Here is a 14,679-nt window from a genome sequence, read left to right on the forward strand (position 1 = left end):
ATTGAATACATTCACTTCGGATATTTTAGTAGGATTCATAGCATGCTTCCATTGAAAAAAATAGTTTACATCCCAGTATTTTAAATAAATCTGTGGGTTTATTTGCTCATTTATTCCATATATCCTTCGTAAGTGTCCACTATGTGTCAAGCACTATGGAGGGCATTGGGACAACAAGGAAAACAAGACATGGTTCTTGCTCCCTAGGAACTGAGAAGAGTTCAGTAGGGAGACAGGTAAGTGATCAGGCATATCCTGCAAGAGTCTCAAGAATGTTTTGCACCTCAGCCAGCATCTGGCATAGTGTATGCATTCAAATATTTGTCAGAGGAATGCTGAATGAGTGACGTGGAAGCACACAGCAGGGACTTCTACCCCCGGCTCAGTGGTGGCAAGCGCAGGGTATTTAAAATACATACCATGTATCAATATGCTAAACTATCGTGCTCATGTGGAGAGGAGTGTGTGGAGAACAGACATATTTCACATCATGATGGCACTAAACAATAAATCTGTACTTTCTTGGAAAATTTACATAGCTGGGACACTCTATTCCACAAAATACCAGTTACCCAAAGTCTTAGGCATTGACGTGAAGCTATTTATTTTAATTAACACAGTCTCCTCAGCATGCTTGCTTAAGAATGCAGTCAAGCGCCATTTGGTTATAATGGGAAAAAAGAAATATACAAACCTTTCTTCTCTTGCTTGTCTTTGCTCCTCTCTTTTGTCTAAATACTCTCGGCTGAAGGAAATATGCAGGAGAAACAAAATAAGGAAGGAAAAGAAAAGAATTAGATGCTCGTGAAATTGCCAAGAAATTATTGACAGTGTATCATGAAAGACTCCAGTGCCTCAGAAATGGAAAGTGGTTGTTGAAATATATACTTCATACTTTATATATATACTTTAGATATATATACTTTATATATATTTATATATTTAGTACTTTAGAAGTACTAAATCTAATGGATTTCCTATAAAAGCACAGGGATGAGAACGGGGAGACTCTACAATTGAAGAAAGGAGAATTTAGATGTATATGGGGGAGAAGGGAGAAGAGAATACTTTAAAAAATGTCAAACAACAGACAAGTAACATACGACAATTACAAGCAAGCAAAAAGTTTTTGGAGATGATTAACGTCCAGTCAAGGTCTGGTAGGCTCCCCAACTCCCGTCTCAAGAATTAAATCTGGGTGGGTCCAGGCATCTTGGCCATTTTGTGTTGTACTCTGCAGCTTGGACATCATTCCACAATGCAGGATTCTTTCTCTGCATCCTTCACATTCCCAGTTTCGACGCAGGGATCATGGGAGGCTCTTACTTTGTACATTTTCTTGTTTGCACTCACAAGACGCCAAACTTCGTCCGATTTTAATGTGTGTTGTGCTGTTTCTGCTGCTGAGATGCCCGCTGGAATCTAAGTTTAAGACTTAAGATCAGCCGCTTCTCAGTGGACCACTTACTTTTCTGAAAAATTATGAATTCATGGTTTTCTAGACTGGACCTCATAGTGTAGTTAAATATTATACCCCTCCATGCACTGATGACAGGATATGAAGGGGACAGTAAGTCAGAGGAATTAAAGCAGATTAGGAGAAGGAGAAAATGCAGCAAAGACCCAGATTTGTTATCATTTGTAAGCACCTGTCCTCATCACTTTCCTTATTAGAAATAATACATCCCATAACACAGGAAGCTAAAGATCATATTCAACAGATAAGGATGGTTATCTTTAATAATAATTTAATAATAATAATATAAGGGTGCTTATCTTTAATAACAATTTAGTAATAATAACAACGGATGAGGATGCTTAAGGGGAAAAGTACGAGAAGACTGAGTAACTTAAATTAATAAGATGGCTGAAGAAAGGTCAGCCATTTGGGTAATCCCAGGGAGAACTTGACAAAGCTTTTCCCATTTCCTTTTTTAAATTTCTTTTCATTCATATCCACCCTTTCAGGATGGAACTACAGTTATTAATTAATAGCTGTATGTGGTCTGTCCTGATGATCAGGATTCCTTCTTGGACAGGGTTGTTGTGCCAGGATCTGTGTCTTAAATGAAAAGTGAGACCCACTTGGGACCAAAAGCAAATAGTGGATAGTTACAAGTACAGTGTCTGCCTACATACATACATACGTACAGCTTAATATATAGTATAATGCACTCCTGTCCTGTTATTCTAGGACTCTAACTATATGAGTGTGAGCCATTCTCTTATTGCTCTATAGGTCCCTGAGAGGCTGTATATTTTTTCCAATGTTTTGTTTCATTTTTTGGATTGGATAATATTTCTATTGTTCTATCTTCCAGTTTATTGACCCTTTCAAATTCTCTCATCTCCATTCTGCTATCAAACCCATCCAAAGAATTTTTCATTTTGCTTACTGTATTTTTCAGTTCTCTAAGTATTTCCATTTGGTTCTTCTTTATAGCTTCTATTTCTTTACAGAGACTTATCTTTTCATAGTTTCAAAAGTATTTACCTTTACATCTTAGAACATGTTTCTAGTAGCTGCTTTTGTCTTTGTCTGATAATGACATCTATGTCCTTTTGTACTTAGCCTCTTTTGATTCTCTTTTCCTTCAAGATTCTCCTGGTTTCCTTTTGGGACAAGTTACTTTGGATTGCACTGAGAACATTTTAAATATTTTGAAAGGAGGCTCCAGGTCTTACTTGAATTCTATGAAGAACCTTGTTTTGCTTTAGCAGACAATCAACTAGATTAAGTTCAGCCTTCAAGTTCTGACTGCCTTCTGATGTTGGTTCCAATACTGGCTCAGTTTTCAAATATTTTTAATTTTCTCCAAATCAAGCCCCACTGTGCACCCACCTAGTAGCCAGTCTGGGACCTGAGTGGTACTCCACCTTATATCTTGCTCTCAAAGTCTGTGGCATGCTGTTTAGGTTTTAAGCCACATGTGCACAACTGGAGACACTCTAGGAGTACTCTCTTGATTTCTCTACTCTTTGTGACTTTCCTATAATTTTCTGGCTTCCCTGGTTCCCTCTTCCTGCTCCTCTAGCCAGAAAGCTTGGGCTTTATTTTCTAGGCTATGCAGTAACTTCATCTGCACCCATCTGCAGTGTGTGGAAAAAAAAAATGGTAATTTTCCCCCAGCATTGTGCTTCTGTAACAATATAGCTTTGAGGCTGGGGTAGGAAAGAAGGGAAAAATTATGAAAAACAAAACAAAACAGGACATTTTTCCTTTCTCTGACTCTTAGGACCTCTGTTTCCTGCTCCTTGGTCCAGAAAGAGAGGCCTTCTCTTTGAGTTTCTCAGTTCACACTTAGTATGTGTTTCTGGGTTTTGGGGTACCTCTGAGGACACACCAGGTGACAGTGGAGGAAAACAAGGGTACACTCTCACTGGCTTGGAACTTTGCAGACTAGCCTCTGTCCCCAGGTCATGTGCTCCCTTTCACAGTTCAGAGTTTTCAGACCGCCATGCGTTCTGTCCAGGATTTCTGGTTGCATTCGGTGATGTGGCAGAAGAGACGGGGAGGATGCATATTCCATCTTCCCCCGAAATGGCACCCTGGTTTTTCCAACAAAATCCTTATATACGTAAACAAATCTCTGAATCTTCCACGTGTTTCAGTCGGACTCTCGGCTGCTGCTTGGTGGCAAAATATGCAAATCTCTCAGAAAGTCCTGGCCAGGAAGGATTTCATCTCTTCCAGTGGTTTTACAAATTGGTCTTTCCAGACGTGACAACTTCCACAGTTATTTCATGAGAAACGGTGCATACAGGTGTGGCATTTCTGTGTATAATTTGGGAAAAGTCTCAGAGCCCATGCAATCACAGTGGAGGGATGATGTCGGTTTACTTCATGCAGGCCGTTAGCCCAGCCTTACAAAAGCGAGGATTAGCATTTCACCCAAGACTTGGGAGATTTTTTTCCATGTAATAGAGTTACAGTTAAGGCAACTTCATAATTCCGCTTATATTTTGACCATTTCTACAATTACACATATTATCTTGGGTTCTGAAAAAGCATTATTTTTTTAAAGATTTTTATTTATTTATTTATTTGATAGCAATTGAGAGAGAGAGAGAGAGAACACAAGCAAGGGGAGCTGCAGTCAGAGGGAGAGGGAGAAGCAGACTCCCTGCCAAGCAAAGAGCCCAATGCGGGGCTCGATCCCAGGATTCTGGGATCATGACCCGAGCCAAAGACAGCTGCTTAACCAACTGAGCCACCCAGGCACCCCCGAAAAAACATTATTGAACCTATAAATCTTCACTGACAATGTTTTATACTTTTTGTGGGTTTAAAAGGGAGTAACTGAAGGGAATACTGTTTGCCAAAGAAATTAAACTGAGGAAACAGGAAGTGAAGATGGGGTGAGAAATGAAAACAAGAAAGAACAGAGAAGGTCTAGGAGTGATGACTGGGAAGATGACAAAGGGAGAGATTAGGAGGAGGAGAGGAAGCAGGGGAAGGAAGAGTAGAGGGAATGAAATGTGTAAGCAAGTGTCCTTAGAGCACCACACAGCATGAAGCTCAGGGGAGAGAAGTGGAAGGAGGTCGACCAGGAGACTTGGGAGAACAGGTGCACAGGCTGGAGCTGGAGGAGAAATGGGGTAACACTGGATTCAGTGGGGGCAGACAGGCTGTGACAGGAACACAGCCTTAGAACTGGATGGAGACCAAAGAAATCAGTGGGATAATGGGCTGGGAGTAATCGGCAGAATGGCTTTCTCCTCCACAGGAGGAGAAATTATTGTTCAAAAAAATATACTGAAGATTGCTACACAGAGAAAAGAAGCAAACCAGGAAGTGGAAAAAGCAATTTCTTTTGGCATCCAATAGAATATGAATAAAACATGAGTAGCTTTAGGGGGAAATGACAAATTAAGTTAAGACAATTAGGCTCTCCGTCTTCAGGAAGGCCTGGATAAGACCATTTTAGATAATGGAGGCCCCCAAAATACACAAGTTCCTAATTGTATTTGGCTGGTTTTCTGTGCTTCCTGCCATTTGGTTAGAGGGAAAAGGCTATAACAAGCCAGAGCTAGTCCATTTCAGAAATGTCTTGCTGTTCCTTAAAAACAGAGACCCAATCTAAAGCAAACATATTACTACCTAACCCCTCAGACCGGTATTAATCATAGGGAACACGAAGGTATGTGCTTTAATTTTCAGTTTGTTAGTTACAAAATCTTGAGATCCCTCTTACTTGAATTTGTTCCTTTCTTCCCGTTCTATCCTCTGCAACCTTTCTTCTCTCTCCTGCCGCCGCCGCTCTCTCTCTGCTGCCAGTGACTCTTGGTGCTGCCTAAAGGATGATGTGAGAAGACCACTCAGTGATGACCTAAAGATACAGAGTTAATGTTTTAGTGGCTTGACCTGTGATTAAAAGCACCCAAGTAGGAACCCTCCAGACTTCAGTTAGAATTGAGGGTCTGGTCCACTGGTACCTAGGTATTGCTGGGAGAAAATTACTGAGTATTTCAGGATCTTCATCTGTAAATGGAGGGAATTAACCTACTTCATGTGCCAGAAGGACAAGAAGGTGGTCATGTATCAAAACACTAAGCACCATGCTTGGCATAGAAGCAGTTGTCAATGGTGGGTGTTGTTATTCCCCAAAATAATTCCAGTAATACGCATAACATATAAATACAGGTTCATCCTCTCTCCATCCCCCCACTTTCTCTCTCTTTACAGAGAGATACACACACATTTTAAACCTGTCTACGGAAAGACTTTATGGAACCAACATTCAATCTAAAACCGTTTTCTTACTCAGCCATCAATTAAAAAAAATGAAATCTTTTTTTTTAAAGATTTTATTTATTTATTTGACAGAGAGAGATCACAAGTAGACAGAGAGGCAGGCAGAGAGAGTGAGAGAGAAGCAGGGTCCCTGCGGAGCAGAGAGCCCGATGCGGGACTCGATCCCAGGACCCTGAGATCATGACCCGAGCCGAAGGCAGGAGCTTAAACCACTGAGCCACCCAGGAGCCCCCCCAAAAATGAAATCTTGCCACTTGCAAAGACATGGATGGAACTAGAGGGTATTATGCTAAACGAAATAAATCAGTCAGAGAAAGACAACTATCATATGCTCTCAATCATATGTGGAATTTAAAAAATAAAATGGAGGATTATAGGAGAAGGGAGGGAAAAATAAAATAAGACAAAATCAGAGAGGGAGATAAACCATAAGAGACTCTTGACTATAGGAAGCAAACTGAGGGTTGCTAAAGGGGAGGGGGTGGGGGAATGGGGTAACTGGGTGAGGGACATTAATTACATGATGTAATAAGTACTAGGTGTTATATACAACTGATCAATCACTGACCTCTACCTCTGAAACCAATAATACAGTATATGTTCATTGAATTGAAATAAAATAAAAATCTATCTTTAGGAAAAAAATTGTTTTCTATTTTACATATACTAAAAATATATTTTAGCGTACACCAGATTCTCAATATATACCCTCAAAATAAATAACTGTGTCATCTTAAAACAGGTATTAGGATAACAGATGAAGAAAAAAAGACCCAGCCATGGTCCAATGGTCTGAAATCTGATTGGAATTAAGGAAATTTCATTCTATGTCAAGAAGCATCCAAGAACATACAGCATGTTCAAAGGACTTGACTCTTGGTGATACCACACAATCTGGACTGTCCACTGAAGATAGCCTAATGGGGACAGCCAGCTGCGGGAGGATTCAGTGAGGGATCACAGGGGTGGGGATCCCAGGAAATGTTAAGTCAGGAGAATGGGTGGGAAAAGGGAAAATTATGTAAGTACATGAGAAATAAGGAAGGGAGACTGTCGGGAAGAAGAGTCTGTTGGACCTCTGGATAATGTCAAAACAAATCTGTATAAACAATGAGGCCTTAATCTATTGAAAAAAAAAATTCCAAAAGTAAGATACAACTATTTCTGAAATATTGGTTGAGTGAAATCCTACTTCAATTCAGTGAAAATATGCCACGTGGTGGAGAACACAAGGGTCCTTAGCACGGGAGAAAGTTATGACTCTGATATTACTCGTATCCTGCCATAAGTCCCACAGCCATTCTCCCTAGAGAAGGGGAGCAGCCTCTGGCTCTCTCTCAGAGGTGACAGATGTAGAGGGAAGAAACAGCCATTCCTGATAGCTCCAGGAAGGGAGTCACCACACCCTATACTCCAGGCCCACTAGGGAGCTAGACATCAGCCCTGGACATTCAGGCATGTATAGAATTGGATTTCTCCTCCACATAAATGAAGTCCAGACTATCTTGCTTAAGTTGCAATTATTTATTTTTCTGTTACACGCTACTAAATCTAAGCCAAGAGTGACCAGGTTTACTATACCTCTCACACAAGGATTGACAGAAATTTGTTATGGACATGATGGATTTTTGGACTTGAATTAATAAGTTTAACATAACATAGGAACATATACACCTAATGCCCCAAGTTAGAGAAGATGCATTCGTCTCAAATACACAGAGACTGTCCACACACTGACCACTGATCCTGCCACAAAGCTCATAAAGAAATGCCAAAAACTGGTTTCATACGGGCTACCTTCTTAACCACAATGCAACTGAATTGAACAGAAGAAGATAAAATATAAAAATTTTAAATTTGTAAAAATTTAAATTGTAAACACTTCTAAGTAACTCAGGCCAAAGAAGAAACACACAGGAAATCAGAAAATATTCAAAGGCTACTATAATGAAAAAGCTATATATCAAGATTTAGAGGATTCTTCTATAGTAGTACTTAGAAGAAGATTTATTGCCTGCAGTGTTTATATTAGAAAAGAAGTTAACTCAATAATCTGAAAAGCAACAGTAGAATAAATTCAAATAAGGCAAAAGAAAGGAAATAAAGGTATGAACAAAGATGGATGAAATGGAGAAATCAAGATACAGAGGAAATCAACAAAATCAGGGGTGCCTGGGTGGCTCAGTGGGTTAAGCCTCTGCCTCCAGCTCAGGCCCACAATCCCAGGGTCCTGGGATCGAACCCCACGTCAGGCTCTCTGCTCAGCGTGGGGCCTGGTTCCTCCTCTCTCTCTGCCTGCCTCTCTGCCTACTTATGATCTCTCTGTCAGATAAATAAATAAAATCTTAAAAAAAAGTCTTGTAAAAAAATCAAAGCTGATTTATAATTTTTTACATAATAATAAATACATTCTGTCAGAATTGTTCAAGAAAAAAAGCTACAAATAAACAATATTCAAGAATGGCACCTAGATAGAACTATGAATATTACAGGAGACAAAAATAATTATGAGAAAATAAGACATTTTTATGACAGTATGTTTGGAAACTTTGATGAAATGGATGATTTTCTAAAAATAACTTACTAAATCTGACTGAGGAAGAAATATTTAAGAAAGCCCTATTAACCTTAACAAATTGAACCAATTAGTTACAGATATATCCATACACACCAAAGTGAAACAAACAAAAGATCCCACAAGTCTCAGACATTCCTCAATCCTGGAACATGAAGAGCATCTTAATGTTAGAATTGTTCAATCAGTGGGGAAGTGATGGACTATTTAACAATTGGACTATCAGCTACATAGAACAAAATATCATTAGGCCTTCCACATACCAAACACAAAATAATTTCTAGGACTTTAAGTGGAAAATGTAAAAAGCAAAACTTTGCAATGTTTGATCTCAAGAAAGAACTTTAATACCAGAAACCAAAAAGGGCAAACAGGAAAAACTTGATATGTTTATATATTAACATTTGAAATTTGTACACATTTAAAGAGTATTTAAGAATAAAGAAAAGCCACCACCTAGGAGGAGCTACTTGTAACACATATAAACCACAAAGGATTAGTATACATACAACAAAAAGAACCACTCCACATCAGAAAAAAAGAAACTACTTAGTGGAAAAAATGAACAAAAAATAATGGACATTTTGTGCCAGAGCGTTGGTGGTATGGTAGTTAGCATAGCTGCCTTCCAAAAAATAATGGACATTTTGCTTAGTAAGAAAATTAATGGCCAGTAAATAGACAAATGATACTTATCTCATCTTCACTAGAAATGAGGGAAAAAGAATGCAAGTTAAACCCATAGTGATATATTATTTCAGATGTCTCAGATTGCAGGTTGACAAAAAATAAGAAAGTAGTTGAAAGAATGTGAATAGCAAGCTGTATTTCTGTGAAATTTAAATACATGCAAAGCAAAATCATACATGTACAGAATATATATATAACATGTACAGAATATATATATATAATAACATGTACAGAAACTATAAAACCAATTTCAGGTGGTCATCACCAGCAGAAGAAAAAAAATCAAAGGGACAAGGGCTTCAATTTTATATACAATATTCTTTATAGCTCTAGAACTTTGTCATTATTGAAAATCTTCTGTAAGCCTGGAATATATTTTTTGAAATCATTCTTTTGGTCTTTAAAAATAAAAGTCCTTCTTTTAATATCAAATATCTTTGAAGCCCTAAGCTAGCTGAACATTAAAAGTTAAGTCTAGTTCCAGAATTTTATTTATTTTTTTTAAAGATTTTATTTATTTACTTGAGAGAGAAACCAAGAGAGATAACACAAGGGAGGGAGAGGGAGAAGCAGGCTCCCTGCCAAGCAGGGACCCCGATGTGGGACACGGTCCCAGGACCCTGGGATCACAACCTGAGCCAAAGGCAGATGCTTAACCACCTGAGCCACCCAGATGCCCCTAGTTCCAGAATTTTAAAACAAAAAGTAAGGTACTTTACAGAGAATTATTTTAGGGACTGTTTTTCCCCTACATGGGGAATTTGAATCCAGCCCAGCTTCCCAGCCTGCCCTGTGTGGCTGTTTGTTAAACACCAGCAGCTTTATCTTCTGAGTTCTCTTTTCAGAGGCAAGACATAGGAGCAAACTTGGTGGTCTGGGCTCTTGGGTGAAGAACAAGATAAGGACCCTGCCAGTCCCTCTTATACTTCTGACTTTAGTTTGTTCTTCTAAATGTTTTTGCTTATTTCAGGGAAAACTTAATACATTAAGTTACTAATGGGCCGTTAGTGACTATGCTAATGAAGTCACAGTGAAGCTTCTCTGTAGCTACCGTAACGTAATTTCCTTATGTCAGCTATATTAGAGCCTGTATAAAATTAAAGTAGCATTAGAACTTGAGAAAGTTAAGGACCATCCAGTTTAGTCAAATGGATAGGCCATTCCTTCCTGCAGACTGTGCTCATGCGCACTTGGACCTTGTAAGGAGCCTTCTCATAGTGACTCTCCGGTTGGCACACAGCAATCGCACTGTCAGGCAGCATTAATGACACCTGAAATCTCCTTCCTTAATAATTTCCATTTAGAAAGAACTGAAACGTGAGCTGTTGACTCAAAGCAATGCAGAATGGTACTTCTTTTCTGGAAATGAAACAAAATGCCTTGAACAACTCAAGTTCCATTCTCTTGAGTACCCTAACACAGATCCCTGTAGCAGGAAGGGAGAATAAAAAGACACACCCCCCCCTGCCCCCACCATGAGTTTTTCTTTTTCTTTTTTTTTTTTTTTTTTATTTGACAGACAGAGATCACAAGTAGACAGAGAGGCAGGCAGAGAGAGAGGGAGGAAGCAGGTTCCCTGCTGAGCAGAGAGCCCAATGTGGGGCTCGATCCCAGGACCCTGGGATCATGACCTGAGCCGAAGGCAGAGGTTTTAACCCACTGAGCCACCCAGGCGCCCCTACCATGAGCTTTTCTGTCCTAGATGCATATAAGACACTTTGGTCATACTGGAAACAAAAGTCTAGAAACATAAAATTAATAAATTAAATTTCCATAGGTCTCCTGGATAAGCCCAACATGTAAGAACATATACCTGGTCTTGTAAATCCTGTTTCTGGAAATGGGCTCAACCTATAATATCAATGTTGGAATGCATTCAGACCATACAAGAAGGACTATCCCAACTCATTCCTTAAAAAACAAAAACAAACAAAAAACCCCCCAACACCCAAATACCAGAATTCAAGCTAGTATGGTAAGTTCTTCTCCTTATAAAGGCCTCTTTGACAGATATTTATCTTTCATATTAAGTTTTCCAGGAAAAATACCTACAGTGATTGGAAGTTGCTGTGATGTTTAACCTTGGCTAGTGTGAGGGCCAGCTATGGTGAAAAGGAATGAGCACAAGGCTTACAGAAAACCCAAGCATGGCCAATCACTGAGCACCTGTGAGCCTAGTTCACTTGTTTGTAAAATGGTGGTAATACTACTCGCCACTCACGAAGCACTGTCAGGTTAACATGAGTGTAGGTAGGAATTTGCTCAGAACAGCATCTGGGACATAACAGGTACATGCCACATCTCATTTTATGTGGGGAGCCTAAAATCTCTAAATGCAGGGGAGAAGTTACGTTGCCGTCACCAAGGCTAGATCTGGACTAGGACCCTGGCAATTCCAGGTTGAGAGGCAGGAGCGGGCTCGGGGTTTGATCTGAGCCTTCCCACCGCGGCTTCCAGCCGGGTGAGTCACCAGGACGGCGCGCCACCCCGGAACGCAGCTGGAAAGCTGAAGTCATGTAAGTTACACCCGAGGCAACTGCAACCAAGTGAAGCCACCTAAGAATGCAGGTGGAGAGGAGCCAGAGAGAGGTTTTGCAACCGAGCGGATGATATACTCTGAGGGAGAGGAATTGCAATATTTAATCTTGGCCATACCAGGCCCCGGGGGCTGCCCCAGAAACCCATCTGGTTAAAGCCTCTCTTGCCAGTATGTCTGAAACAGGAATTCCATTTCACTGAAATGGGGTTGGTAATAAGAGTTACCATTTATGGAGACAATACTGTGTGGCAATGCTTTTATGTGAAATGGTTCTTTTAACCCAACGACCTCTTGCATGAAGTTCCGTTATTCTCCCCTTTATAGATGAGGAAATGGGGGCCAGAGTCATCCCATTTTGGATATAGCAGAGCTGGGCATTTAAACAAGCCCATTAAGCCAGACCCCCAGTGTTGACCGATGTCTTAGAGAAAGTTCAAGAGCAAGGAAGAGGTTTCATCTCATTTTATGAGGCCAGCAGTACTCTGGTGTACAACCATTTTGGAAGACACTTCGGCAATTTCTTAAAAAACTAAACAAGCTCCTACCATAGGACTCGGCCATTTCATTTCTAGGTATTTCATTTCTAGGTAACCAAGAGAAATGAAAGCACATTTCCATACCAAGACCTGCAAAATTTGGAAGCCAAGACAGCCAAAATTTGGAAACAACTCGAATGTCCATCAACAGGTAAACAGATAAACTGTGGTATATTTATACAATGGAGTACTAGTCAGCAATAAAAAGGAATGAAGTATTTAAATGTACAGCACAATGAATGGATTTACAAAATGGTTATGTTAATTGAAAGAAGTCAACCCCTCCCTAAGAGTCCAGACAGTGTGATTACATTTATATAAATGTCTAAAAAATGTAAACTAATCTATAACGACAGAAAGCAGACCCGTGGTTGCTTGGGATGGGGGGCAGCAGCCATAATCACAGAAAGGCATGAGAACATGTCTGGGCTGATGGATATTTGCATCATCCCAATTGTGATAATGGTTTCACTGGCATATACGTATGTCAAAACTTCTCAGCTTTTTTAGGTCAATTATACTGTACAAGCTACTTAAACACACACACTCCTTTTGGTAAGTTGGAGTTAAGTCTTATTTGTAAGAGAAACAGATCTTCAACATTTTTTATTAAAAAATTATCTCTGGTGATATAGTAACAGAGGTTGAACTAAGCTCACAAATTATCTGATATTTGACATGATCACTTAATTCATGATCACTTAATTAAAATGAAGATATAGAGATCAAAGAATAGTAATAAAATGGCAATTCGACAATGCGTAACAGTGAGGCTGTCCTCACAGCCTGGCTATGAAATTGGGGGTCACCCGATCTAAGGATCACAGGAAAAGAGGTAATTTTCGGTCCTGCCTAGCTCTAGAAGGCATCTGCTTACCCTGAAATGAGGAAATGTTAATCTTCTTTCACACTTCCGGACCACAACTCAGCTCTCAAAATGAAATGAGCAGGCTCCAGAGGCAGCCCCAAGAAACAGGCAACTTTTCTCCATCATCACTGCTACGATACCAGAGACCTCAGCCATCAAAGATGGGGACACGGGTTTAAGGCTTCTTTTTGCTTTTCCCAGCACTGTGGGTGTAGCTCTTCCACCTGCATTCTCTGAGGAGTGGCATCTGCATTTCCTCGTGAGAGATCTCACCTAAGTGTTACGCACACCGTTCTCACTTCCAACAGAATTACGATACATACCCTTTAAGGTTGCTATGCTTACCTTGTATATAAACAAGGATGAGAGAATCATGTAGTCAAAAAAAATCTATTCTAATCCACTCTCCAAAGGAAGAAAAGAGGATTCTGGGAGGTTAAACCTGGCCAGGCACCTGTTCACCTGTTGATTTGACAAAGAGGTATGGGGCAGGGCAGCGAACAGGGGGCTGGGGAATCTCATGTGGGAGACACAGAAATGGTGGCTGCCCAACAGTGAAGCAGCAGTAGTCGTCTTACGGGAGAAGGCAAGGTGCGTGAGATCAGCCCGGAGTGCTTTTAGCCTTGCACAAAGAAAAATCGTCTCCATAAGTCATGTGAACATGGATCCTACAGAACGTAGTCCTGTCTTCATGATTTTCCCCAAATCTTATAATAAAATAGCCAGGCTAGTGAAGTTACCCATCTTGATCCCATGGGTTTGTAGGACCCAAGTCCACTACCACAGATCACTATAGATTTGTGAACCCCATTTTGGAAACAAAGGGATAAACCCATGTTGAGTCAAAGGGACGAGAGCTAAAATACAGGTACATGAACCCACAGAGACATTACAGTTCATTCCGTCTGAGGAAGTCAGAGGACTTTTATAGGACAGATGTCATCTCCATGGCTTTTGGAGGCTGAGGAGGAATCCAGTGAGTGAATAAAGGAGAGGCAAGTCAAAGAACAGAGCATATTTGAAGGAAGGGGTCTCAGAAGAGCCTGGTATGCTCGTGGTAGCATCTCCATGGGGTTCAAGTACAGTGAGGGTGGGGGAAAAGATGGCTGAGGAAGCTGGAAGGTGCATGTGGGACCCAAACAGGAGCGATTCTGTCGGTGATAGTAATCGGGCTGGGCTTCACTGATAGGCAGTGGGGGTCATTCAAGGTTTCTAAGCAGGAAAAGTCACCTGCTCAGATCTACATTTTGGAAGGACATTTACTCAATAGCTAGTCCAGGCATGACAGAGATCTGGAACTAAATCTCTCATAGTAGGAATGGTGAGGAGTTGGCTCTAAAACACATGTGGGAGAAGAGTCCCTCAAGTCTGTTGAGGATTCAGAGTCCTCCTGCAGCACAGAGGGCTGACGGTCTCCCAACACCCGACGTCACCGCATGAAGCTGCCACCAGGGAGCCAGACCCACCACCAACTCCCGTGGCCAACGCACCCGTGCTTCCCCCTCCTGCACTTCGGCTGTAACACAGGCGATTAAAGAGCACCCCGCTGAGCCTTACGGGAACTCAGCGTGACAAGACTGGGATCAGGAATTAGCGGCAGGCAAGAAGGAAGTCTACATGGTAAAAGGAGAACACGACGGCTCCGAATGGTAGGAACTCAGTCCACATTGGTGCCTTTTATTTCCTATTGGCAGTTATGGACCGGGTGCCATTAAT

The 14,679-nt window shown here is 40.7% G+C and overlaps 1 protein-coding gene across 6 annotated transcripts in view; it reads right to left on the reverse strand.

Moving 5' to 3' along the window:
- The window catches only part of FHOD3 (formin homology 2 domain containing 3), a 460,829-nt gene that overhangs the window by 90,758 nt on the left and 355,392 nt on the right, over positions 1–14,679 (reverse strand). For 4 of the 6 annotated variants that reach the window (XM_080821452.1, XM_080821455.1, XM_080821454.1 and 1 more), the window contains 2 exons: positions 5,196–5,330; positions 695–745 (listed from right to left, as the gene is read on the reverse strand). In XM_080821452.1, coding sequence (XP_080677578.1) covers positions 695–745; positions 5,196–5,330 — 186 coding nt within the window. The remainder of the gene's footprint in view (positions 1–694; positions 746–5,195; positions 5,331–14,679) is intronic. The other 2 variants (XM_080821453.1, XM_080821457.1) reach the window with 1 other exon arrangement.

This window comes from Martes martes (genome assembly GCF_963455335.1).
Source record: "Martes martes genome assembly, chromosome: 13".
Taxonomy (NCBI): domain Eukaryota; kingdom Metazoa; phylum Chordata; class Mammalia; order Carnivora; family Mustelidae; genus Martes; species Martes martes.